Here is a 26,815-nt window from a genome sequence, read left to right on the forward strand (position 1 = left end):
ATTGACTGTTTACAAACATCAGAATTGAAAATAGCTTTAGAAAAAATACAAACAATGCCACTGTATCAATATTTTGGTTTTATTTTGGACCAGACGTCAATATGTCCACAAAAATTTCTATCAAAAAAGAAAACCTCAGAACGCTTAATGATTTTCAGAGACTTTTAGGTGACATAAATTGGCTCCGCCTTGCACTAGGAATCCCGAATGCAGAGTTGTCTAATCTGTTTAAAACTTTGGAGGGTAACCCTGCTTTAGATAGCCCGAGAAACTTAACAACAGCTGCCAAAAATGAATTGGACATCTTCTTGAGCAGATTACAAAAATCGTTTCTCTTAAGATTCATCCCAGGAGAAAAGGTATTTCTGTTAATCTTCCCTACTATAGAAACCCCCACAGGGACCTTGATGCAACAGTCAGGACCTTTGGAATGGGTGTATTTACATAACAAACAGCCTCACTCAGTTGTCCCCTACTTGCAACTGATTTCAGAGATTATTATCAAGGCAAGACTCAGATCTTTACTAGGTTTCAACCCAGATATAATAGTTTTGCCAATACCAAACAAGGAAATTGAGTCAATATTGCCTCTTAATGAATCTCTTCACAGAGCCCTCTCAGATTTCACAGGAGAAATATCCTCCCATTATCCAGTAGGAAAATTTGCGACTTTTTTGTTTTTTTTTTTGTTTGTTTTTTTGTTTTTCGGGCCACACCTGTTAGATGCTCAGGGGTTACTCCTGGCTACGCGCTCAGAAATTGCCCCTGGCTTGGGGGGACCATATGGGACGCCGGGGGATCGAACCGTGGTCCTTTCCTTGGCTAGCACTTGCAAGGCAGACACCTTACCTCTAGCGCCACCTCGCCAGCTCCAAATTTGCGACTTTTTAAAGAAAATTCAGTTTGTTATTTCTTCAATTGTTCGGGATTCCCCTATTCCCAATGCCAACTTTTTTTACATCGATGGATCCCAAAATGGAAATGGAGGAATAACCAGAGACAACATTAATATGACCATATATACCAAATACAAATCTGCACAGAAAGTTGAATTAGCAACGTTAATTTACCTATTAGAAAATGTATCTGAAGCCATGAATATAGTTTCTGATTCTTTGTATGTGTTAAATTTATGTCATGTAATAGCCACTGCCTCCCTTAATGCTAATAACCCGATCATACAAAATTTACTTAAACGATTACAACAGCTTCTTCAAAAACAAACTGAACCCATCTTCATCACGCATATTAGAGCCCACTCAGGTCTTCCCGGACCGATGGTACAAGGAAATAAAACTGCTGACTTGTTAGCAATGCCTATATTTAAATCACTTGTAGAGGAACATTCAGCCCTACACACAAATGCTCGCCATTTACATGTAAATTTCCAAATTCCATGGAGGCAAGCTAGAGAAATTATAGAAAACTGCAATATTTGTGCACCATTAACAAGAAACTCACACAGCAGGAGCAAACCCAAGAGGCTTACAGTCTAACAAACTTTGGCATATGGATATAACTCAAACAAATTTATTTCCAAGAAAACTTTATCTCCATGTTGTAGTGGACACATATTCTCGGTTTATGTGGGCAATCCCTATCTCTTCTCAAAAGTCTAAACTGCTTGTAGTTTTCTTTTACAATGTTTTCCTGTGAAGGGTATTCCATATTCTATAAAAACTGACAATGGGCCAGCCTATATTAGCAAAACTTTTGGATTTTTTTGTGAAGAATGGCAGATAAGGGGCCGGGCGGTGGCGCTGGAGGTAAGGTGCCTGCCTTACCTGCGCTAGCCTAGGAGACGGACCGCGGTTCGATCCCCCGGCGTCCCATATGGTCCCCCAAGCCAGGAGCGACTTCTGAGCGCATAGCCAGGAGTAACCCCTGAGCGTTACCGGGTGTGGCCCAAAAACCAAAAAAAAAAAAAAAAAAAAAAAAAAAAAAAAAAAAAAGAATGGCAGATAAAACATCTGAAGGGTATTCCTTACAATTGTAGGGGACAGACCATTGTAGAATGGATTCACAGAACCTTAAAAACTCAATTACGGAGCTGGAGATATATCATGGAGGTAAGGCATTTGCCTCTCATGCAGAAGGTCAGTGGTTCAAATCCCAGTGTCCCATATGATCCCCTGAGCCTGCCAGGAGCGATTTCTGAGCATAGAGCCAGGAGTAACCCCTGAGCACTGCTGGGTGTGACCCAAAAACCAAAACCAAAACAAAAACAAAACAAAACAAAAAAACCAAAAACCTCAATTACAAAAAATAGAAAAAGAGGCTTATAACCAACAAATTTGTTGTCTTTGACACTTATCACACTAAATTACTTAAATTTACCCAAGGGGATGTTACACAGCAGCGGAAAGATATTTTAAAGAAGATATTCAGAGACAAGAAACAACCCATAAACCTATATGGATCAAGGAGGATGAAAAATGGATAGCTGGGCCCGGAGAGATAGCACAGCAATGTTTGCCTTGCAAGCAGCTGATCCAGGACCAAAAGTGGTTGGTTCGAATCCCGGTGTCCCATATGGTCCCCCGTGCCTGCCAGGAGCTATTTCTGAGCAGACAGCCAGAAGTAACCCCTGAGCGTCGCTGGGTGTGGCCCAAAAACAAAACAAAAAAACAAAAAACAAAACAAACAAAAAAAATGGATAGCTGGATATCTTCTCCTGAGAGAAAGGGTTTATGCCTATGTTTCTACAAATGACAACACTCCCAGGGAATTTTGCCTTGTTAGAAATCGGGCTATCAGCTCCCTTCCTGGAGCAGGATTTTCAGCTGGCATGGGCTGGCCTCTGGCAGACCTCCATATGTGCCAGAGGTCTCTTGGCCCGGCCTAGGGTAGGGGGGCCCGGACCTGGGTCACCCGACCCCCCTCTCCCTCTTTCCTCCGGATCCCCAGGTGGGTTCCTGGGAAGACCTGATGGGGCACCCTGGGATTTCCCCACTTCCAGGCCGGCTCCAGAGATTGGCCTAGGGTGGGGCTTGAACTCCTGTCCTTTGGGCCTGGGAGGGTCTTCCTCCCTTCCTGGAGCAGGATTTTCAGCCGGCATGGGCTGGCCTCTGGCAGACCTCCGTATGTGCCAGAGACCTCTTGGCCCGGCCTAGGGTAGGGGGACCCGGACCTGGGTCACCCGACCCCCCTCTCCCTCTTTCCTCCGGATCCCCAGGTGGGTTCCTGGGAGGACCTGATGGGGCACCCTGGGTTTTCCCCACTTCCAGGCCAGCTCCAGAGATTGGCTTAGGGGGTGGAATTTGATCTGGGGGGTGGCAGATAGCTGCTCAGCTATACTCAGGTTGTCACTGGCAATTTCATACCAGTCTACATGTTGCAAACCATGCGGGGGCTAGTGCCCCCACGTGAACACATACTCTTCCCAACCATCAGTACCCCAGATTTTCCCTTCTTAACTTCAGAAACACACAGTTCTAATCTCAGACCAAAGACATACAGTGGATCTAACAATCCCAGAACTATTTAGAAGGACATAAATTGAACACATATATCTTTTGAATATTTTATGTGTATTTTCTTTAACAGCTATAACTCTCTATATATATTCTTCTACCATGATGTTTCTATTCACTTTTCATCTTGTCTTTCCTTTGTAAGCTGTTCAGTAAGGATTATTGGTGGAACTGTCCCTCAGTTTAATGCCTATGATTGAACTATGTCATGGAAATTGCTGGTCTTGTTCCTATTGCCTCCAAATGGGCCGATAACGCTTCATGGCATTGATCTTTGTTTGCATAGATACATTAAAATGGGAAAACACTATACATACAGATAAGTTCTTATCTAATAGAGGTAGGAACACAGAAATCTCAGTTCAATGTACCTTACACCCTGAACATTGATAGAATGACCTGGCACAGGTCTCAGAAGAATGGGCACCCCCCATTCACACCGGAACCAGGCAAGCTATCTACGAAACATCCAAGGTCTTTTATAGCAACAACTGGAAGCAATCCTCTACCAGGAAAGACACTACCAAGGGTCTGACATCGACCTCCTAAAAAGAGACTTCCGTTTACACTGAGAAGACTTGACAACAACAATGACCTGCTCTACAGGACATGGTTCTCTCTATTGCCCCTTAAGTGTGAGGTGAAACGAGAGGATGCTCTGCATCATCCTGACTGCAATATGGGATATGCAGACTCCAGGATCTTTAATACAGAAGCATGATACCAACAACAGAGACTATGTGAGGAATGGAGATGTATTGCCACTACAGATGATGACTTGGATTGGACAAACTAGTTTTTCTGGAGCCCAGAGTCGGTCCTGTGCCAGGAAACTTCAGGGGTAGGGTCTCCTTGTATTTAGGCCATAATTTTTCTTTCCATGTCCCTTATATTTTGGTGGGCCTATGCAAATAAATGCCATAACACTGTTTTTTACTATGTTCCCTTGACTCCAATCCTTAAGAAAAACAACCCACTAAAACTTTTGAGGTTAACTTAAACTGGTAAGCATGTGCATGGAACTAGATAAATGTACTTTGCCCTCAATGTTTAAGGAGTTACATAAGTCTAATGTCTTTAGATTATATTGTGTGCTGCTAAGAAATAGTATGTACTACAACTGGGGATTTGAGGGACAAAGTAATTGTATTGTACATGGGTTCAGTTTTGTTTTTCTTAATGTTCTTTGGCTGAAAGTTCAAGGCTGGGATATCATCGATGGGACTACTGAGAATTCTGTTTATGGGTGATTGTGCTTCCACTGTAACTTTACCCTGTCCTCTTTCTTTGCATCTTTGTTGTCATAATTAAAATTAAAAAAAAAAGAAAGGAGAGAAAAATTAATAGAACTGCAATCTTCAAAGAGAAACTAAGGCATCTCTATTTGTGTCTATATTTCTATTTGTGTCTGTATTTCTATTTGTACATGTGAAATAAAACATGCAAAATGTTTAAAAAAAAAAAGAAATCGGGCTATCAGAAATGATCAGGTTCAGACTATAAACTCCCCTTCAGATCAAATACAGAATACTCCAGACACTAACAACAATAACATTTCTGAGGTCTCCAGGGCAGGGAACAAGGATTTAGCTTTCACACACCATACATTGAGTGAGACTGACAGTAGTGATAAACACTTACATTCTGGGATGCAAAAGAAAAGACAGGAACCTGTCTCTTTTTTTTAATTTTTAATTATGAGAACAAAGATGCAAAGAAAGAGGACAAGGTAAAGTTACAATGGAAGGACAATCACCCATAAACAGAATTCTCAGTAGTCCCATTGCTGATATCTTAACTTTGAACTTTCAGCTAAAGAACATTAAGAAAAAAATAAAACAGAACTCATGGACAATTACTTTGTCCCTCAAGTCCCTGCGACCACCCAAACCTGCTCGCAGGGATGGGGGTCGCCAGTTATTCGTGGGTCACGAAGAGGACTTAACCTGTTAAAGAATTGGGGAGGGGGACAGACAGGACTCAAGTCAAGAATCTGATCAAGAGTCATTTATTGCAAAGTTCACAGAGCTTATATACCAAGCCACAAAGAGGCAGGGGGTGGGCCTGCGGAAAGAAATGTGTAACATGAAGGCATTTACCATTAAAACATTTACAATTACCCAATGTTTTTACTAAACATAAAGTTAAACCTAGCTCTTAACTCATGCTTGAAAGGTCAGCAGGAACAAGGCTGGTAACAGAGTTTAGCAAACCTCCTCAGGCATCCTGTTAGGTAGCACAATTTGTGCTAACTTTTTCTTGATTTTTTACTCATTTCCTAAGCCCCCGGGGTGGGGGGCCTCCAGGGCAGCTATACCAGGAAGTTCTGCAAAGCAGCAGCAGAAGCAGACCAAGGGTGTGTGGCTGTCAGGTCCCTGACAAGTCCCCAAATTGTAATACATAATATTTCTTAGCAGCACACAAAGCAATCTAAAACCATAAAAGTTATGTAACTCCTTATACATTGAAGGCAAAGTACTTTTTTACATTTCCATGTACATGCATATTAGTTTAAGTTAACCTCAAAAGTTTAAGTGGGTTGTTTTTCTTAAGGATTAGAGTCAAAGGAGCACAGTAAAACCGGTCTTAGAGTGGCAATTATTGTTTGCATAGGCCCACCAAAATATGAGGGTCATGGAAAGAAAAAGCCTTGGCCTAAATACAAGGAGACCCTACCCCTGAAGTTTCCTGGCATAAGACCAACTCTAGGCTCCAGGTAAACTAGTTTGTCCAATCCAGGTCACTGTCTGTAGTGCCAATACACTTTTATTTTTCACACAGTCTCTGTTGTTGGTATCATGTTTCTGTATTAAAGATCCTGGAATCTGCATATCCTACATTGCAGTCAGGATGGTGCAGGGCGTCCTCTCGTTTCACCTCACAATTAAAGGGCAATGCAGAGAACCCTGTCCTGTAAGCAGTTCGTTGTTGTCAAGTCTTCTTAGTATACAGGGCCGGGAGATAGCACAGCGGTGTTTGCCTTGCAAGCAGCCGATCCAGGACCAAAGGTGGTTGGTTCGAATCCCGGTGTCCCATATGGTCCCCCGTGCCTGCCAGGAGCTATTTCTGAGCAGACAGCCAGGAGTAATCCCTGAGCACCACTGGGTGTGGCCCAAAAACCAAAAAAAAAAAAAAAAAAGTCTTCTTAGTATTAAGGGAAGTCTTTTTTGAGCAGGTCGATGTCAGAGCAGTGGTAGGGTCTTCCCTGGTAGAGGATTGCTTCCAGGTGTTGTTATAAAAAACCTTGGATGTTTCGTAGATAGCTTCCCTGGTTCAGGGGTGAATAGAGGATGCCCATTCTTCTGAGGCCTGTGCCAAGTAGTCATTTTATCAATGTTCAGGGTGTGAGGTCCCATTGCACTACAAGATTTGTGTAGGAACCTGTCTTAACTGGGCTCCAAAATATAGGAAACTCTTGCTACATGAACTCAATATTGCAATGCCTGTATAATATTTTAGACTTGACTCAGTATGTTCATCAAGATCATTATAAAAAGGATATTAACAGGAAAAACCCAATGGGTCATGAAAGTAAATTAGCCAAAGAATTTGGTCGGCTCATCAAAACCATGGGAAATGGATATCATAGATATATTAATACTGAAAGCTTCAAAGTAACAATTGGTTTACTTAATGACCAGTTTGCTGGACACAATCAGCAGGATCCACACGAACTACTGATGTTTCTAATAAATGGACTACATCAGGATTTGCTTACTGTAAATCGAATGACAGATAAAACTATATATCTTATAGAAAATGAAAATTATGAACAATCTAGTCCAGAATACCAAAAGGCTCACAAATCTATTATTTGTGATCTCTTTCAAGGACAATTCAAATCTATACTACAGTGTCTCACATGCCATCAAAAGTCTGAGATTTAGGAGATATTTGTTCATTTTATCTCTGGCTGTCAAGTCTACAGTTAAATGTACATTACAGGAACGCCTTTTTGAATTTTTTAAAGAAGAGATGACAACAAAGTTCAGTGCAACAGCTGCAACACTAGAAAGGATTTTTCTAAGAAAACGTATTTATGGAAAGCCACCAGTACTAATAATACACTTGAAACGTTTACTTTTGATGGCGCACACATATGTGGATTTTCCTTTAGAAGACCTCAATTTAGTAGAATTCACTTCAGAGAATAAAAGCAAGATTAAGAAATACAACTTATCATCAGTGTCAAACCATTATGGTAAAGTTTACTATGGACACTGTACTTCATACTGTAAAATTGCTGCAAGACAACACTGGATCAATTTCAATGACAAGAAGATCTAAAATGTCCCTAATACATTGGTGAAATACACAGCAGCATACATCCTGTTTTATACTTCTTAAAGATCTACAATGAACACCAGATAATCATTTCACTTTCTTATCAGTTACTATTAATGCTCTAGGATTCTTTCTACAGGCATGATCAATGAATAGGATTGAAAATGATGGACCCCCAATGCGTTTCCTTGTATGGTGGATTTATGGCTTAACTTCATTATTGCTCTAGGTCACAGTTAATCATGAAATCTTACAATTTAATTTACTCAAAGAAAAATTTCTCATCATATTAATGTTGTTTTTCTTTTGTAGGTATACTCATTTAATGACTATCACTCTTTTTTTTTTTTGGTTTTTGGGCCACACCCGGTGGTGCTCAGGGGTTACTCCTGGCTGTCTGCTCAGAAATAGCTCCTGGCAGGCACGGGGAACCATGTGGGACACCGGGATTCGAACCAATCACCATTGGTCCTAGATCGGCTGCTTGCAAGGCAAACACCTCTGTGCTATCTCTCCGGGCCCGACTATCACTCTTTTTATTCTAACATCATTGCTTTATTTCCCTCAATTTAGGTTTTAAGACGGAAATAAATCCATAATGCTGACATAATGATACTTTTTAGGTGGACTCTCTTCACAGTGCTCCTCACCTATGATTTAATATCATAGAGTTACTATAGTAACTCTATATATACTGTTATACACGTGCAGTAGAGTTTTCTGTTTGTATTGTGCATAAAATTCTCTTTCAGATCTGCTCTGTTCTGCCATAAAAAAATTTTTTTTGAATTTGAAATCATTCATCTAAACAATTTGCAGGCTATTACATTTTAAAGCGCGTTTTGTTGATTTAGCTGAATTTTTTCTTTTGCTCTATTTTGGATCCTTTCCAACAAATATTTTTTGGAAAGTATAAATGAGTGTTATGGCCATATTTTTTTGTGAAGTCAGTATGTGCATGTCTTGTTCTGTGGTCTGTCTGTTTTGCATATTTTGTATATAGTTCCTTTTTTCCTAACTTTATCTTCCCCAATTTAGTCTTCCTTATCTTTCCCTCTCTCTTCCTAGCCTTTAACATTTAACTTTCAGGAATCCCTTCACATGTGCAAATCATCTCTTTCACCCACAACTGCAAGCCTCCTGATCTCGGCCTCAGGAAGAAATCCTTGACTGTTGGAGTTTTGTACCCTGTACCAGGCTGCAACCCACTTTTCCAGACCCATCAAGTGTCTTTCACCAGTCTTTTCGGAGTTCCAGACCCCTCATCTTTACAGATTGGTATTGGACTCTGTAGAAATTTCACCTTTTGTAATTTTCTTATAATTGTAATCCTTTGAATTTGATACTACACTTTTTTTTGTTTTTGTTTTTGTGCCACACCCGGCAGTGCTCAGCGGTTACTCCTGGCTGTCTGCTCAGAAATAACTCCTGGCAGACACAGGGGACCATATGGGACACTGGGATTCGAACCAACCACCTTTGGTCCTGGATCGGCTGCTTGCAAGGCAAACACCGCTGTGCTATCTCTCCGGGCCCTGATACTACACTTCTTTTGACTATTGTAATTAATGTTTTTCTATTTTAGTTTTTAATCTTAGGAATTATGTTGTATTACATTAGGGTTTTACTTTCTTGACTTTAGGTTAGTGGGTTAGATCTTGTTGTCTATAATTTCCTAAATGATATTTTTGTCTGTTCTGTTTTTTGCGTGGGCACATTATAGGCAAAAATACTAGGTTTAAAAGGAGGTTCTATCCAATTTGGATGGACCCTCAAGTTGTTTATTTACACAGGGAGGATCTCTGCCATAAACATTTTGTTTTGGTTTGTGACTTAAGCTCCCATCTATAAATAATCGGCCGTACTTGGTACATCAATTTTGGACCTCATATGGACTTCTGCCTGGACTAAGAACTTGGACTAAATTCAGATGCCTATTGATCATCATTGTAGTGGCCCCCCACTGTGCAGGAGGGGTGCCTCTTCCTCCAAAATAAGGGCCTAATTCACTGACCTCAAAGATGGGCTTTCTGGTCTACCTGGACTTATATGGAAAATGTGCTTCTTCTCGCCTGTTACATAGCTTTGCTGGTGTCTCTCCGAAGGATCTCTGTCTATGGATTACAATTGGGCTTTCTGATTGCCCCGGGAGCTCTCCATCGCCTGCTAGATCCTTGATCATTGAATTTCAGATTTTCCATCTGCTTTTCCAAGGAAGAAATTACTTGGAATTCTTCATCTTGTACGTCATAGATCTATCATCTCTGGAGCTCGTAGTTGATTCCTTGAAACATGTTTCTGGTTTTAGACACCCTGTGTTTAGGTTAGAGGTTTTTCTTTACATTTCCCTGTAATGCGCTTATGCAAATTTAATAATTATAGACAATATTACTTACTTTTGTATATTATTAATGCTTGTTTACTAAAAAACGGGGGGGGGGATTGTTATGTATGTAAACATTTCCATGAGATTATTCTGTTGCTGATCCTGCCCTGATCAATGATTGTGCCCTACCCCAGAGTGTGACCTGGCATTCTGCACCCACCCTAGGGTGGTTCCTGATTCTGGTGTATAAAAGCAAGGATCTGTGGAAGGCTGGGGCTTTTTTCTGAGGCTTTTTGCTTCAGCCTTATCCACTGAATAAAGCTGATATCTTCTGAAGCCTGACTGCCTGTTAGCTTTCTACCCACCACATTCACCTCAGAACCGCTGGCTGAATAGGGTGGCAGACGCGTGGTCCAAGCTGGAGGAGAAAGACCAAAGACCTCATCCTCCATCCCTCCATCAGTCAGCCCACTCAAGGGCTGATATGCAACACTAAGGGTACATGGGGAAACTCAACATACTTTTTTCTCTCTGTGTGTGTATGTTTGTGTGTGTGAATTATTTTCCAGACCACTGATTCCAGACCTGCGTCTCTCCAGTGATCTGGTATTGGTTTGCTTTTGTTTTTGAGCCACACCCGGTGGCACACAGGGGCTCCTCCTTGCTCTGCGCTCAGAAATTGCTCCTGGTAGGCTCAGGGGATCATATGGGATGCCGGAGATTGAAACCAGGTCCGTCCCAGGTCAGCAGCGTCCAAGGCAAACACCCTACCGCTATGCTATCTCTCAGCCCAAGTGTCCTGGTCTTGGAACCAGAGGACTTAGTTCAATAAAGTCCCAGAGCCCAGTTGGGTCTATGAGGGCTAAACCTGGCAGGGCTGGGACTGGAGGACCTCTTCATCTTCACTTCTCACTGCCATCTTCAGTTTGGCGCTTCCCAGCCCAGTGGATGGTCTCCCAGCTCTGCAGAGCCTCCCTTACTGGGCAGCATCTGCCTCCAGGCCAGCCTAACCCCCTCTACTGAGGGCAGGCCTGCCCTACTCTCCCCATTCCAAACCTCCTAGCTGAGTTTGACTGGGCTCTTCCTGATTTTCTCAACCAGTGCTGTGACCAGATGACTCAGGTCAAAAGCCTCAGGCTGACCCAGGACTCTCAGCAGTCCTGTGGGATATGTCAGATCTTCCCAGAACCAGGGGCTGGAGCAATAGCACAGTGATAGGTGTAGAATAATAGCCCTTTGGATGGGCTTGGATGGTGGTGGATTGTGATGGAGGGATGAGAGGTATTTCTCCTGCAACCCAGGACCACGTGTTTCTGCAACCCCCTCCAGTCAGCGGGTAGAAAACTCACAGCTGGCGCCCTGAACTTGGATTTGAACCCTGGTCCCAAGAGGACAGCGATCATGGTGAGATTTTTGTTCCAGAGTGTGATTTTGGCTCTTTTCAGCTGGAGTGAGCCCAAAACCTTGGGCCACCACGTGGAGCCATTTTCAAAGATGGCTGAGACCCCTTCTGGGGGCAGTAGGGCCAGTGAAACAGGGGAAATGAAAACTTAGATCACCCCCATCCGAGGCGCAGGACTGAGACTTTGCTGCAAAAAAATCTTTTTTCCAAAGACCTCAGCCTCCTTAGAGGTTGATGGAGGGCCTTGATTGGAAATGAACCAGGAAGAAAAAGTTTATCTAAATGGACTGATTTTCTGAATTACGACCTTCAGACTGGACTTGGAGTTTGACTTTGCATGGAGGTAAGGCGTTTGCCTTTCATGTAGAAGGTCGGTGGTTTGAATCCTGGCATCCCATATGATCCCGAGCCTTCCAGGAGCGATTTCTGAGCATAGAGCCAGGAGGAACCCCTGAGCACTGCCAGTTGTGACCCAAAAACCAAACCAAACCAAACCACACAAAAAACTACTAGAACCACCTCCACCACTGAACCCCCATCCCCACTGTCTCAGCCTGTAGGGGTGGCCTGTTTCTGCTCATATGCCACCACATTTTATGCCCTTCAGTCTTTGGTTGCATTAGGTCATCTGCACAGATCTCCATGATTCCTACAGAGAAAATGGCCCATGTGGGTCTGGGGCTTCCCTAACCACTTCCTATCACCAGGCCTTGCTGCTCCCCCATCACCCATGGCCTCTAAGGGGATTGTCTCCCACCTTGCATCTCCTTCCTGTTCTCACATGGGCCTTTCTTTGGCCCCTGGAAGTCCCTGCTGAGACAGACCCTCTCCATGAGGACTTCTCAATCTTTCTTGTTTGTTTTTGGGCCGCACCAAGTGAAGTTCAGGGGTTGCCCATGGCTCTACACTCAGGGATCACTCCTGGTGCTGCTTGGGGGTACCATATGGGATACCGGTGATCGAACCCAGGTTGGCTGCTTGCAAGGCAAGCATGCTACCTGATGTTCTATTGCTCTCATCCCCTTCCCAACCTTCCCAATCTGCCACCCCACCTGCTACTGAGTGGCCAGCCCTGCTGACGTCCTTGGGCCCTGGATTCTCTGGGTTCATGGTACTCAGTCATATTTTTGGGGGGTCACACCCAGCATCACTCAAGGGTTACTGAGTGCAGAGCCAGGAGTAACTTCTGAGCGCCGCTGAGCGCCGCTGGGTGTGGCCCAAAAATCAACCAATCAATCAAGTGCACATTGACTCCCACCCCTGCACGCCCCACCTGTCATGGGAGGAACCTCTCAACCACAGTTCAGAGGCAAAAACTGAAGTCCTGGGTCCTGCTGATTCTCTGCTCCAAGGGACACTCCCAGTCTCAGCAACCAAGGGTCCAGGTGCTTGAGGAGGGGAATGCAGGTGCCTGAGGCTGATGAGTGGCCAGTCATCAATGTGTGCACGTTCCCCAAGCTGGACAAACCAGGCTCTGCTGTTCACAAGCATTTGCCTCTCAGGCCCAGAGAGCTGGGATTCATAGTGGACAGCACTTCACTGGGCAGCAGGCCAAGGGATGCACCCCAAGGAGGCTCATGTCCTATCCCTGGGGCCTGTGACTGAGTTCCCTTCCCCATGGATGGATTTGCAGTGGGGTAAAGAGCAGCCCGAGTTTCTAGGAAGAGATTGTGCAGACCATCCTGTATCCCTTCCACTGTGGGGTAGAGGGAGACAGTTCAGGGCAGAGGGCTGGCTCTAGTGACCCCTCTGATGAGGGATTTGGGGACAGGGCTGCAAGCTGAGTTGAGGCAGCTTCTAGAAGCTGCAAAAAGCAAGGAATGGGGGCTGGAGAGATAGCATGGAGGTAGGGTGTTTGCCTTGCATGCAGAAGGTCATTGGTTTGAATCCCTGCATCCCATATGGTCTCCCGAGCCTGCCAGGAGCAATTTCTGAGCATAGAGCCAGGAGCAACCCCTGAGCGCTGCCGGGTGTGATCCAAAAACCAAAAAAAAAAAAAAAAAAAAAAAAAAAAAAAGAATAAGCACCCTGTGAGGCTCAGGGGTTACTCCTGGCTATGCGCTCAGAAGTTGCTCCTGGCTTGGGGGACCATATGGGACGCCGGGGGATCGAACCGCGGTCCGTCCTAGGCTAGCGCAGGCAAGGCAGGCACCTTACCTCCAGCGCCACCGCCCGGCCCGCACTTTATTTTTTAAATTATTTTTATGTTGTTATTGAGTCACACCTTGCTGGTACTCAGGAATTATTCCTGGCTCTGCACTAAAGAATTAATCCTGGGCCCGGAGAGATAGCACAGCGGCGTTTGCCTTGCAAGCAGCCGATCCAGGACCAAAAGTGGTTGGTTTGAATCCTGGTGTCCCATATGGTCCCCTGTGCCTGCCAGGAGCTATTTCTGAGCAGACAGCCAGGAGTAACCCCTGAGCAACGCTGGGTGTGGCCCCCCCCCCAAAAAAAAAAGAATCCTGAGCCAGAGAGATAGCACCATGGTAGGGCATTTGCCTTGCACACGGTTTGAATCCCGGCATCCCATATGGTCTCCCAAGTATGCCAGGAGTGATTTCTGAGCACAGAGCCAGGAGTAACCCGAGTGCTGCTGGATATGGCCCCAAAACCAAAAAATAAGAAAGAATTACTCCTGGTGGTGCTTAGGGGTCGATATAGGATACTAAGAATTGAACCCAGGTTGGCTGTGTTCAAGGCAAGTACTCCGGCCCCTATCATTTTATTTATTTATTTATTTATTTTTTGTGATTTTTGGGTCACACCCGGCAGTGCTCAGGGGTTATTTCTGGCTCCAGGCTCAGAAATTGCTCCTGGCAGGCACAGGGGACCATATGGGGCACCGGGATTCGAACCGATGACCTCCTGCATGAAAGGCAAATGCCTTACCTCCATGCTATCTCTCCGGCCCCTATCGTTTTATTTTTATATTTTAATTTGTGTTTTTTTATTATTATTATTATTTTTTTTTTTTTGGTTTTTAGGTCACAGCCAGCAGTGCTCAGGGGTTACTTCTGGCTCTACGCTCAGAAATCGCTCCTGGAAGGCTCGGGGGACCATATGGGATGCCAAGATTTGAACCACCATCCTTCTGCATGCAAGTCAAATGCCCTACCTCTATGCTATCTCTCCTATCCCCTAATTTGTGCTGTTTTAAATCTTCACACCTTTGATACTGTGTTGGCATCCACAGTGTGCACAGTTGCCCCTCTGGTGCCCCCCCAGACATCCACAGGAAGCCCGAGTGTAGGGTCTGACAGCCCCTTCTGAACTGCGAGGGGCAGCTCCATGGACAGCCAGTCAGAGGTGGGCCCCGAGGTCAAAGGTCAAGTTCCGGTGTTGATTTAAAAATATTTTATTCTTTAAAAAATACAGCATTCAATCGTCTCCTCCCCACCCTGTGGCCAAAGGCTTCTGGCCTGTGATGGGGCCCCTCAGCTGTTCCCCTGGGAGCCAGACTCAACCCAGGCTCCCCCACTCCCGGGAGCCAGCTGGGCAGGGCCCCTAGATGCCCTGGACACAGAGGAGTTGCAGGAGGAGGTCACATATGCCAGTTCAGGGGCTGCTGGAAGCTGCCCACCTGGAAGCAGCCCTACCCTGGGATCCGAGCAAAGGAGGGAGGTGGGTGGGAGTGTGTGTGGGGGGGGTGCACGGCCCCACAGTCCACACGCCTCATGGCTCAGTCCAGCCACTTAGCTGTCGTCTCCATTCTCTCCGGGACCTCGGATGAGGCGCTTGTGGCCCCGCTTGCCCCCCGGGCCCTTGGGCTTGGCGAAAGCCTGCTTGAAGGCCTGCTGCTTGGGGTGAACCTCATCGTACAAGAAGTCGGCCGTCAACTCTGCCCCATCGTCGATCTCAATCTGTACAGGGATGCGGGACACACAGGGGATCATCCCCAGTCCCAGTCATAGGGACTGAGTGATAGCTCAGGGGTAGGGCATTCAGCCGACTCAGTGACACACACACACACACACACACACACACACACACACACACACACACCAGTCCCAGTGACATCTCCGCCCTGGAATGCACCATGCCTGGGGCGGCCCTCCAGCGCCACACACAGACACACAGACACACAGACACACAGACACACACACACACACGTCTCAGTGATACACACACACACACACACACACAAACATACACACACCAGTCCCAGTGACATCCCCGTTCTGGAATGCACCATGCATGGGACGGCCTTCCCGCCTCCCACACCCTGGTTAAGGAGAGTTGGGCTGGGCCGGAGAGATAGCATGGAGGTAAGGCATTTGCCTTTCATGCAGGAGGTCATTGGTTGCTCCATATGGTCCCCCGTGCCTGCCAGGAGCAATTTCTGAGCCTGGAGCCAGGAATAACCCGAGCACTGCCGGGTGTCAACCCTCGGGCCTCTGTCCAACAGAGTTATAATAGGATCTGCCCTTTTGGGTGTGACCCAAAAATCTCCCCCAAAAAATTGCTTTTCAGGAAGTCCTAGGTCCTTGTGGGAGGTGGAAAGACTGAGGCCTGGGCTCCAGGCACCCACCTTCTTGGAGATCTCCAGCCGGAAGTCCTGCTCCACAGAGTCGAGAAGGCGGCTCTTGCAGCTGGAGTAGAGCATTCGTTCTCTGATGCTGCACTTGTATCCCGGCATGGAGTAGATGAACACTGTAGGGGATGTGGAAGGGTGAGTCCCCCTCTAAGTCAACCTGGGGGAGCCACTGGCCCTAGTTCTCCATGTGGCAGACCTCATCAGAGGCCCCTCTGTGACCACTCACCCACAGATTCCAGAGGGTCCCCCTCATGGGTGTGCTTGTAAAGGAAGAAGTGGTAGCGGGCGGCATCTTTGGGGACCCGTGAGGGCAACTGGGCCACGTCTGTGGGCTCCGTGTGCACTAGCTCAATTGTCTCCCTTTCCAGATCCAGTTTCTGCAAAGGGATAGGGGTAGGGAAAGAAGTGAGGGGAAAGTCAGGGGGCCAAACAATGTAGAAACCTGCAGAGGCGACAGGAGCCAGGGCTGAGCCTACTAAGAAGCCCCCATCTTGGACCACTCTCTCAGGACCCTCCTGCCATAAACTCTGTCCCCCAGAAGTTCTGTATGAGGAATTACACAGCAAAGGCAGTGACTCCCCACCCCCAGAGAGGGACATCCATTGGACTGGCCCATCTTCAGAGGGGAGGCCTCTAGGGAGAGGTGCTTTGAAAGGGGACATCACTCTACTACAAAGGGTTTGCCTAGACCACAGCACAGAGACCCTCTTAGAGGAAGTCCAGGACTTGGGGTCAGGGGTCGAAGTGAACACCCCTATTCCGTGGATGGGACGTGGCCCCAACAGCCTGGCGATGGGTCGAGCGGGGCAGGGTAAGAGGCGAGCACTGTGTCATGTGCTTATGCATGTCATAGCAAGTACATGTCAGGGCCACCCAACAAGACACAGGCAGGGCCGGGAAGGGGGCCGTGGGGTGCACAGAGCCCCCCGCGGTGACCACACGTGGTGACTCAGAGGACAGACTGTGTGTGTGCTGTCAGGCCCACCAGCTGGATGTAGTTGACAGCCCTCTGCTGTAGCTGCTGCAGAGCGTGCTGGGCCGCAGGCTGCAGGGGGAAGGCAAGGCCTTGCAGGGTCTGGTGTTTGCTCTCCACGCTGATCTCCGTCTTCACCTGAGGGTGGGTGACAGTGAGCAAGACCCCCTCATCTGCCCCCAATGGCCAGCCTGCCCTAAAGCCTGCCCCCCCCCATCCCTGCCAGGCGCACCTCATTGATGCGAATCTGCTGCAGCTCTTGCTCAGCGGAGGTGAGCGGGGCGGGTGCCGCACAGGATGACAGGTGCTTCTGGTAGCCGGCGAAGGAGAGGTCGTCCTGGCAGGCGGGCAGAGCTGTGAATGGGCAGGTGCCCCCCAGCTTGGAGCCCCTGGATTTCCCCAGGCCAGGATGACCCACCCCTCACCCCAACTGGGCACCCAGTGGCTCTGGGACCCCCACCCTGTGGGGCCCAACCTGGGGTTGGTCAGTAAGGTGGGGCTACCTTCACAGTCCCAAAGAGCTCATCCTTGATGTGGCCACCCCCAAACTCCTTCTTCACTGTGGCCCGTGTGGCCGCGTAGAGCATCTTCAGTCGCACCTGTGGGGTGGGGTGGAGCCAGAGGCACAGTGGGCCCTCCAGCCTTGTCACCCCTTCCTGGCGAGCCCCAAATCTGAATGGAGCACGGCGCTGAGCGGTGGATGCAGTGTGGCAGTGAGGACAGCAGGGGGAACCCTTCCACAGCCCAAATCCCAGAGCCCAGGGCTGAGCCAGCTGGACAAGCTGTTGGACACTCAGGGACTCAGGTCTGGGGCAGGGCCTGTTATTTTGCTCAGCTTCAGCCTCCCTGCTCCCTGAGCTTGGCTGGGGGGACGGACAGGGTCCTCAGAACTCACAGGGGAATTATCAGGTGACCACGCGAGGAAGAGCCACTCAAAGCCCTGGGCATTCCTGGAGTCCAGGCGGAAGAGAAGGTAGCAGGGCTGCTGAGGATCCAGCAGCGGCAGCACGGTGCGGTCATAGTCTCTGTCCCAGCTGCCCACTGGCTCCCGCGACGCCCCCAGCACGAGCTGCTCTGGGGGCAGAGGCCGGGTGAGCGGAGTTGTAGGCGTCCCCCATTGCTACCCCTGACTCAGGACTACTGAATCCCAGCCACAGGCCCCCCTCCCCAATTCCTTCCTCTCCAGTTTGAGGTATCATGAGCAAAGCAACAAATGAGTGAAGAAACGAGATAGAGCCACCAGTTAAGAGGTTCCCTTGGGGTCAGAGAGATAGCGCAGCAGCACTAGGGCATTTGCCTTAGACGCTGAAGGACGATGGTTTGAATCCTGGCATCCCATATGGTCCCCCCCAGACTGCCAGAACAATTTCTGAGCATAGAGTCAGGAGTAACCCCTAAGCACTGTCGGGTGTGACCCAAAAACAAACAAAAAAAGAGGTGACCCCCCCCACACTACATAATCACAGACAAATGCACACATACACGCATAGAAAGGGCTTTGAGACTGTCCACTGGAGGAGCTCCCATGTCCCTCTCAAGGCCACCGAATTTCTGGATCCTCACTCGGACCCACCCCATTCCAGAGCATGTGGACTTTTGCTCCCTTCCTTCTTCAGCCAGGCTCTGGCATAACTCCCAGCAGAGCCTTCTCGGGGCATACAGGAGGGAGAAAGTGCCGGGTTCAGGCCACCTACTCTTGCAGGAGCAAAAGCAGGTGGGAAAGGAGAAAGCCACCACCTACCTGACCTCACAGAGGTAGGTGCTGACAGGCAGTTCCTCCTAAAGGGGACAAATTCAAAGTAGACCCCCTTGGAGCCTGAGAGATAGCATAGTGGTAGGGCATTTGCCTTGCACAGCCGACCCCGGACGAACCTGGGTTTGATTTCTAGCATCCCATATGGTCCCCAGAGCCTGCCAGGAGTGATTTCTGAGCGCAGAGCCAGGAAGTACCCCTGAACACTGTTGAGAGTGACCCCCCAAAACAAAACAAAACAAAAAACCAAAGTAGCCCCCTGCAGGAGCAGAGGCCCACAGGCCACAGCCTGGCTATGCAAATATGCAATGCTCATGGCATTCAGGCAGACACACTGCCCCCTTGCCCCTGCCCAGAAACATTGACCTGGACCACGTACCACCCCCCTACACTCTAAATGCAGAAGCCTTGACCTGGGGAAGATCTGAAGAAAGGCAAGTCTCTGCCTGGCCAAGGGGTCCTCACCCTGCATTACTAGGCTTTCTGGAGTAAACAAGTTCAGCTGTCTGGGGCCCAAGGAAGCCCCAAGCCCAGCACCTCTCTGCAGGACTCGGGCCCATCTTGCCTCAATTCTGACGAGTTCAGAGCCCAATGGGATCAGCAGACCGGATCTGAGAACACTCCACTAATCCTGCCAACACTATTGAATTTGCTGCCAACATTTTCAAGCTGGTTGAGTTCTTACACAGAGTGGATTCAGGAGCCAGGAAAAGAGCTCAAGGGTGAGGACATATGCCAAGCACATGCAAAATCCTCCAGCACCACCAGATATAGCCCTCCAGGACTGAGCACAGTGAACTCCAAGTACTGCCAGGGCCTCTCCCAGCACCACTGGGGTGGGGGCGGGATCACTAAGAAAACAGAATTTTCAGGCCAAAGAGAGAAAACTCAGTCCCCAGCACTGCAGATGGTCTTCCAGGCACTATCAGGAATGATCTCAGAGCAGAGTTAGGAATAGCCCCTGAGTACCACTGAGTGTGACTCCAAAACCCAAAATAAATGAATGAATCAAATAGATTTTATTAGGGTTTTTGTTTGTTTGTTTTGGGCCACACCCAGCTGTGCTCAGTGGTTACTCCTAGCTCTGAGCTCAGAAACTGCTCTGGGCCCAGAGGACCATATGGGATGCTGGGGATCAAACTCACATCTGTCCTGGGTCAGCCACATGCAAAGCAAATGCCCTACCACTGTGCTACCACTCCGGCCCCTGAATCAAATAGATTTTAAAAAGTAGAATTCAGGTTGCTGAAGAGATAGTATAGAGAGTAGGATGCTTGTCTTAGGAGGGCTTACTGGGTTCCATCCTCCAACCCCCCTATGGTTTCCAAAACTCTTCCAGGAGTGTTTCCTGAGTTCAAAGGCAGAAGAAAGCTCTGAACACTGTGAGTAGAATTTATGAAAAATCCAGAACTAGGGGGCCAGAGATATAGCACAGCAGTAGGGCGCTTGCCTTGCATGCGGCTGACACGGGATGGGCCCGGTTCAATTCCTGGCATTCCATATGGTCCCCCGAGCTTGCCAGGAGCTATTTCTGAGCACAGAGCTAGAAGTAACCCCTGAGCATTGCCGGGTGTGGCCCAAAAACCAATCCATCAATCAATAAACTGCTTAAAAAAGAAAAAAAATACAGAGCTCAAGCCACAGTTGGTTAGAACTTTTGGCACTCCGTGGCATAACCATAATGCCTAAGGGGAGAAAAGCCATCAGGAGGGTCCCTGCTCAATACCTGCAGGGACAGGTGTCAGGGAGGCGACAAGGACTGCTGGAGACCAGACTAATGAGTCTGTCTTTTTAAGGGCAGGAGGAAGAGGGCTGCACCCCAAGAAGCCTTAGTCATGACCTCCCACAGTGACCCTGACCCAACCACCAAAATCATATGAACTTGGGGACTCTAGGCAGAGCCCAGTGCAGCTCTGGTTGGTCCTGAGACTCAGGAGAAATTCTGGGTCTAGGCACACTTCTGCTTTGAGCCCTCCAAAGGGCCCACTACTGCCTGGCGACTAAGAGGGTTCAATCCTATCTCCAGTCTGGCAGCCTCCTCCCCTTTGCATCCATGAACAGTTCCTCTCCTCTACCCAGACCTCAACACTGCTCATGGTCACCCAGATCCCACGCCTTGCACTCTAGAACTTCTCTCCATGGAAACCTAATCCCAGGACAAGGTCAAAAACCATTCACACCTAGAATTCCTCCCAATCTGCTCTCAAACAAGGCTGACAGGAGTCCCTTCCCAATTTGGGCACCCCTCAGGGCATGATACCAATTTTTGTTGTTGTTGTTGTTTTGGGCCACATCCAGCAATGCTCAGGGGTAACTCCTGGCTCTGTGCTCAGAAATTGCTCCTGGCAGGCTTGGGGACCATATGGGATGCCGGGGATCAAATACAGGTCCATTCTGGATCAGCCACGTGCAAGACAAACACCCTATGCTGTGCTGGTGTGCTATCACTTTGGGACACCAATTTTCTTTTCTTTCTTTTTTTTTTTTTTTTTTTGGTTTTTGGGTCACACTCAGCAGCACTCAGGAGTTAATCCTGGCTCTACGCTCAGAAATCACTCTTGGGGGCCGGAGAGATAGCATGGAGGTAAGGCGTTTGCCTTTCATGCAGAAGGTCATCAGTTCGAATCCCGGTGTCCCATATGGTCCCCCGTGCCTGCCAGGAGCAATTTCTGAGCATGGAGCCAGGAGTAACCCCTGAGCACTGCCAGGTGTGACCCAAAAACCACAAAAAAAAAAAAAAAAAAAAAAAAAAGAAATCACTCTTGGCAGGCTCAGGGGACCATAAAAGGCAAATGCCCTACCTCCGTGTTATCTCTCCAGCCCCTGACACCAATTTCTTTTTTGTTTTGTTTTGTTTTGTTTTGTTTTGTTTTTCTGTTTTTCAGGCCACACCCGTTTGATGCTCAGGGGTTACTCCTGGCTAAGAGCTCAGAAATTTCCCCTGGCGTGGGGGGACCATATGGGACTCCAGGGATGAATTGCGGTCATGATCTTTCCTTGGCTAGCGTTTGCAAGGCAGACGCCTTACCTCTAGCGCCACCTCGCTGGTCCCTGACACCAATTTCTTTTTTTTTTTAATTTTTATTTATTTATTTATTTATTTTGACACCAATTTCTTTTTTTTTTTCTTTTTTTTTTGGTTTTTGGGCCACACCCGTTTGACGCTCAGGGGTTACTCCTGGCTATGTGCTCAGAAATCGCCCCTGGCTTGGGGGGACCATATGGGACGCCGGGGGATCGAACTGCAGTCCGTTCCTTGGCTAGCGCTTGTAAGGCAGACACCTTACCTCTAGCGCCACCTTCCCGGCCCAACACCAATTTCTTAAGCTCCCTTTAGTCAGCAGCAAGGTCAGAAGCGGAGCACAGGGACAGAAAAGCACTAGCACTAAGCAGTGCTGTCCCCTCCACACCCATCTAACAGCCCAAGAGGGAGGTGGGGCAGACCCTGGGGTGGGGCACCTTTACCAAGTTACTTTCTGGTTTTGTATAACAGGGCAAAGACTAGGCCAACCCCAACACTCTCTACAAGGCACCCCAATTCTGAGAGGGAAAAGCTGGGGAGCTGGTCACCAATAAGCCCACCTTTCCAATAGGCACTCACCGTCCTCTATGACGACTTTGATGAGTCGGATGGAGCCAGCCCGGGCCTTGGCAAAGAACTCCTTCAGCTCCTCAGTGGCTACGAGAACAAGAAACATGGTGGTGAGCGAGCAGATGGTAGGAGGCACTTGGGCCTGCTGCGTCCTGCAAGGACTGGGGGCCACGCTGGGAGGCAAGTTAAATACAGTCTCCCATGTGACCAGGAACCTGAGACGCCGATGAACACATGTCCCAAATTTAGCCAGCAAAAGTGGCAGGCAGGCGGGTGGCTGGGGACAGGGAGCCCCCACAAAGAGAACGCACTCTGCACTGGCCAATCAGAGTGAAAGCTCCCAACCCCTCCACCATTGTCCCCTGACCCAGGACTGGGCTGGCCTGAGCACTCCCAGCACAATCATTTCCACAGACGAAGGAACACATGAACTAAAACTCTCCTGTGTGGTACATGCACAAACATAAACAAGTACCACACACAAGCCACGTGGCAGATGGGCCAACAGGTCCCAACTTAGTTCCAATCTATGAGGGACTGTGAAGGAAGCAGAAATGCAAACACAGACACTCAGAAGTTGGAGGAGAAGCTGTGGCTGCAGTCGGCTGGAGTGTAGGCTTTGCCTGTTGGCACCCCAGGTTGACTTCCTGATGTCACTTGGTCCCCAAGTACAGGCAGCACTGATGCCTGAGCATCACTGAATGTGTTTCACAAACCAAAATAAATAAAAACAATGATGCTGCTGGTCAAAGACAAATGGACACACATGTTTATACACATACACATACACACACACACACACACACACAATCCCCGGGGAATAGCAAACACATAGGCAAATGTAGAGCTGGGGTAAAGGGTGTATAGACAAGAGGTTGTACAGGTTTCTGCAGAACCACACTGGCCTTGCTGGCACATCTGCATGCTCTTCTGGCCCCAGTCTACAAACTGGGAGGTGCCTGGGAGGTGCAAATCTCCAGTCTCCCAATCTGGAGGTCTTCTTGAAGGAGGAGTGGGTCTAAGTGGAACTAAGCCCCCCTTCCCAAGCAGACCTGTCTAGGTTCCTGGGTCAAGAAGCTAGAAAGCAACACCAATGACCTAGAACCCAGATACAGAGAGAGTGTTCATGATCAAAGCTGGGCAGCTACAGGAAGTCACTGACCCCGTGGTGATTCGGGGGTGGAAACCCACACCTGGGTGCAGAAAGGCCCTCCTTGGGTCTCTGGGTGCCCCAAGGCCTAGGGCAGCATGACCTTGCAGCAGCCCAGGGATCAGGGGGATCCAGTGGGAACACAGCTGGAGGGCTGAGGTCAGAGACTAATTATAGGGTTCAGACAGATGGGGGGGAGGGAGGTGAGTCAAACCCATGGGGGGGCAGAGAGCATGTCCTCAGGGGACCCTGTTCCGGGTGACCCTGAGTCTTCACACTGCCCACTAACCCTAAGACTTCTAAGCAGCGGCTCCAGGAGCTCACAGCACCTGTCAGTGAACAGACCCTAGTAGTTCCTCAAGAAATAGTCTAGAGACTCTGGGGCTCTCCTCTTGTGACCCTTGACCTCATTGCACTGGGAGCTCTTCCACAAGGTGGAACCTATATGGGCAACTGCAGAAGTGGGTGAGTAAATAGGGTGGGAGGAAATTGCTAGGCAAGAGGAAGGTGCTCTTGGCTTGCCTCAACCTCAGGTTCTGTCTCTGAGCTGACACAGGCAGCTGCACCGAGCTGTCCCTTTGGCCCGCTCAGACCCTTCGGAGGGAAAGACGAAGACACCATCTCCCAGTGGCTGGCACGCCCCTTCTAGGATTACCAGGGCAAAGAGACACGCTGGCAGGAGAGAGCTGCCCTCCCTAAGCCCCCACTGCCATAGCTCCCTCAGCCCCCATCAATAATCCAGAGGCCAAGCCTGGGACACCTGAGCCTTCAGCATCAAAAATTCATGCCTCCCACCTCACGAGCTTCAGATTACCGGTCCCTCCTTTGCCCAGCTCGAGGTCATCAACAAACTCATTCTCTGGTCAGGGTAAGGTGGCCCCCAGATGTCCAGTGAGCTCTCCTGCCTCCTCCTCAGGACCAGAAATGGGAAGAGGGGCTGCTCATAGGCAGGAAGAGATGCAAACAGGGCTCCTTGGTGCAAGGCAGGCCTGCCTCACCATACCATACAGGAAGTATGGCAAGGTCTGCACAGAATAGGGGAGGAAGCCCCATTTCTGTCAGGCCCTGGTTAGAAGCAGCTGCAATGACTGGACAAAGGGGAAGGAAGGGGCAGGCCAAGCTGAGTCATGAAGCTGCCCCTCCAGATCCTCCTAGGACCAAGTGAATTCAGACCCAGAAGACACCCAGGTTTCTATGGCCTGGGGGGCAGGTGCACATCCCAGGGCGCCTCTCAGAGCGATCCAGCTCGCAAGCCACAATGCCACCCACAACCACAAGCTGAGTTCCAGGCGGTCAGCAGGGTCGATGGAGCTGGCCCTGGGCGGGGATCCGGGTGTGGTGTGAGGAGTGGCTGAAGGCCAAACCGCCTTGCTTTCTGGGCTGTCTCCTGGCCAGCAGCCCTTCCAGGCCGGGTATGGCCAAGATATGGGGTACCTGGCCACTGCTTCTCTCCCAGCCTGGGGATTGGGGTGGAGTGGAAGATGCATCCATCTGGTTTTGGAGGACCAACACCCCGGACCCCCACTTTCTATCTGGATCCTCTTCTCAGCACACTCTCCAAGAGCTGGAACTTCCGAACCCTGTCTGGAGCTGATTCAGGAGATGAGAGTGGGAATGGACAACAGGGATGGATGGGAAGTCAAGGTCAGGTGGGCAACCCTCACCCCACTTTGTGGACCCCCATCCTGCGGGTTCTCCACTTCCGAGCTGGGCTGAGGGCCCCAGCGAGGAAAGGAACCAGAGGCAAAGGTCCCATTTCTCACTCAGCCACAAACCCTTATAAGTCGAACACAGACACATCCGGTCCCTGCATCCATGGCAACAAAATGCACACTGCCATGCGCCCCGAGTGTGCGCACGGACACCCACAGACGTGTGTGTGTGTGTGTGTGTGTGTGTGTGTGTGTGTACGTGGTCATGAAACACGACTAGTCTAAAGATGGTTGCAATGTGAGGGGGTCCGACCCACTGGCCTAGGGCATGCATATGCACGACTGACCCCGGGGGCACGCACAATCCAGAAATCCAGATGTGCACACGCAGGACCATACCCCAAAGCGCATGGGGGCGTGCACACCCCCCCCAGCTGTGCAATCCAGGTGCACCCACATCCAAGATATACACATAGATGGGGACACACTGGGGTTACACAGACAGAGCCTTGCACTCCAACTGGGGGTGTGCACTGACACCCACTCCCACCTCTGCACACTTGGGCATCCCAGATGCACCCACCACCCCTAAGGAAACAGGAAAGAAGCTTCCCAGGTTGAGAGCCAGGAGGAAAGAAATTGAGGGGCTGGGACCCCAAGGAGGAGGAGGAGGTGCCACCCCAAGTGGAGACCCTCAGCACCCCCCCAGGCCCTCTTCTCCATCCGTCCTCACCGTGGATGCCGGTCTGGTGCGCCATGGCTCCGTGCCCTCGGAACCTCGGCTCGGCCCAGGCCCAAGGCGGCTCGCTGGCAGCCGGAGGAGGAGGAGGATGTGGCGGCGGCTGCCGGCCTCGCGCAGCTTCCCGGGCGGTGCCGCAGGACCCGCCCCCGGCTCGTCCCGCCCCCTTGTGGGCGTGGCCCGGAGCGTCCGGGATGGATTGCGCGTGCGCACTCGGCGCGCCTCCATCCCGCAGCATCTTTGTAGCATCTTTGGACCATCTTTGGGCGCCTGGTCCAGGCGTCCCTGCGACTGCGCCTGCGCCAAGCTTGGTGGTCCAGACCGCGCGCGGCCGGGCTTGCGTGCTTATGTGTATCTGTCTGTGCGCGCTTATCCCAAAGTCAAAGTTTGGGTTGGGGGCCACACAAGGGTTAGTCCTGGCTGGCTCTGCACTCAGGAATCATTCATTCCTGGCGGTGCTCAAGGGACTATATGGGATGCCAAGGATGGATCATGCGAGGAGAGGTCTCTGTGCTCTCTGTACTGTCTCTCTGGTGTCCTACCGGGACTCACTTTGTCCTCCCTTTTGTTAAATGGGAAGGAAGATTGCATTTGATTGACTGGTTCTGCATCCAAGGAGAGACTTCCTGAGCAGCTCCGAGGCACTGGGCTTCTTGAGGTGGGCCTGGTCCACAGATTCTGCCCTCCTGTTGGGGCTCCACACAGATGTACAGGGCAGCAAGCAAATGAGGGGGAATTCTGAGTGGAAACCTAACAAAGCAGAGGGGGGAAAGTTTTGCCAAAAGTGAGAGCAAAAAAAAAAAAAAAATATATATATATATATATATATATATATATATATAGAGAGAGAGAGAGAGAGAGAGAGAGAGAGAGAGAGAGAGAGAGAGAGAGGGAGGGAGGGAGGGAGATAGGAGACCTAGAGATTAGTGTGTGTGAG

At 49.2% G+C, this 26,815-nt stretch overlaps 1 protein-coding gene across 1 annotated transcript; it reads right to left on the reverse strand.

Moving 5' to 3' along the window:
- Positions 1 to 14,824: 14,824 nt before the first annotated feature.
- TWF2 (twinfilin actin binding protein 2) lies at positions 14,825 to 25,972 on the reverse strand. The gene is made up of 9 exons (XM_049776701.1): positions 25,873 to 25,972; positions 22,347 to 22,424; positions 17,888 to 18,066; positions 17,496 to 17,591; positions 17,225 to 17,329; positions 17,005 to 17,130; positions 16,246 to 16,396; positions 16,014 to 16,135; positions 14,825 to 15,345 (listed from the first exon to the last, which is right to left on the reverse strand). Exons 1-9 carry the CDS (start codon positions 25,895 to 25,897, stop codon positions 15,178 to 15,180), a joined length of 1,050 nt encoding a protein of 349 aa, XP_049632658.1. The 5' UTR covers positions 25,898 to 25,972; the 3' UTR covers positions 14,825 to 15,177.
- Between the last annotated feature and the right edge of the window lie 843 nt (positions 25,973 to 26,815).

This window comes from Suncus etruscus, chromosome 7 (genome assembly GCF_024139225.1).
Source record: "Suncus etruscus isolate mSunEtr1 chromosome 7, mSunEtr1.pri.cur, whole genome shotgun sequence".
In the NCBI taxonomy this organism is placed as follows: domain Eukaryota; kingdom Metazoa; phylum Chordata; class Mammalia; order Eulipotyphla; family Soricidae; genus Suncus; species Suncus etruscus.

Coding starts and splice junctions, on each gene's coding strand:
- TWF2 (XM_049776701.1), bottom strand. CDS start 25,897: ATGGCGCACCAGACCGGCATCCACG. Junction 17,592..17,887: donor GGTCACCTGATAATTCCCCT/GTGAGTTCTGAG, acceptor CCCACCCCACAG/GTGCGACTGAAGATGCTCTA. Junction 16,397..17,004: donor CTGTCAACTACATCCAGCTG/GTGGGCCTGACA, acceptor ATCCCTTTGCAG/AAACTGGATCTGGAAAGGGA.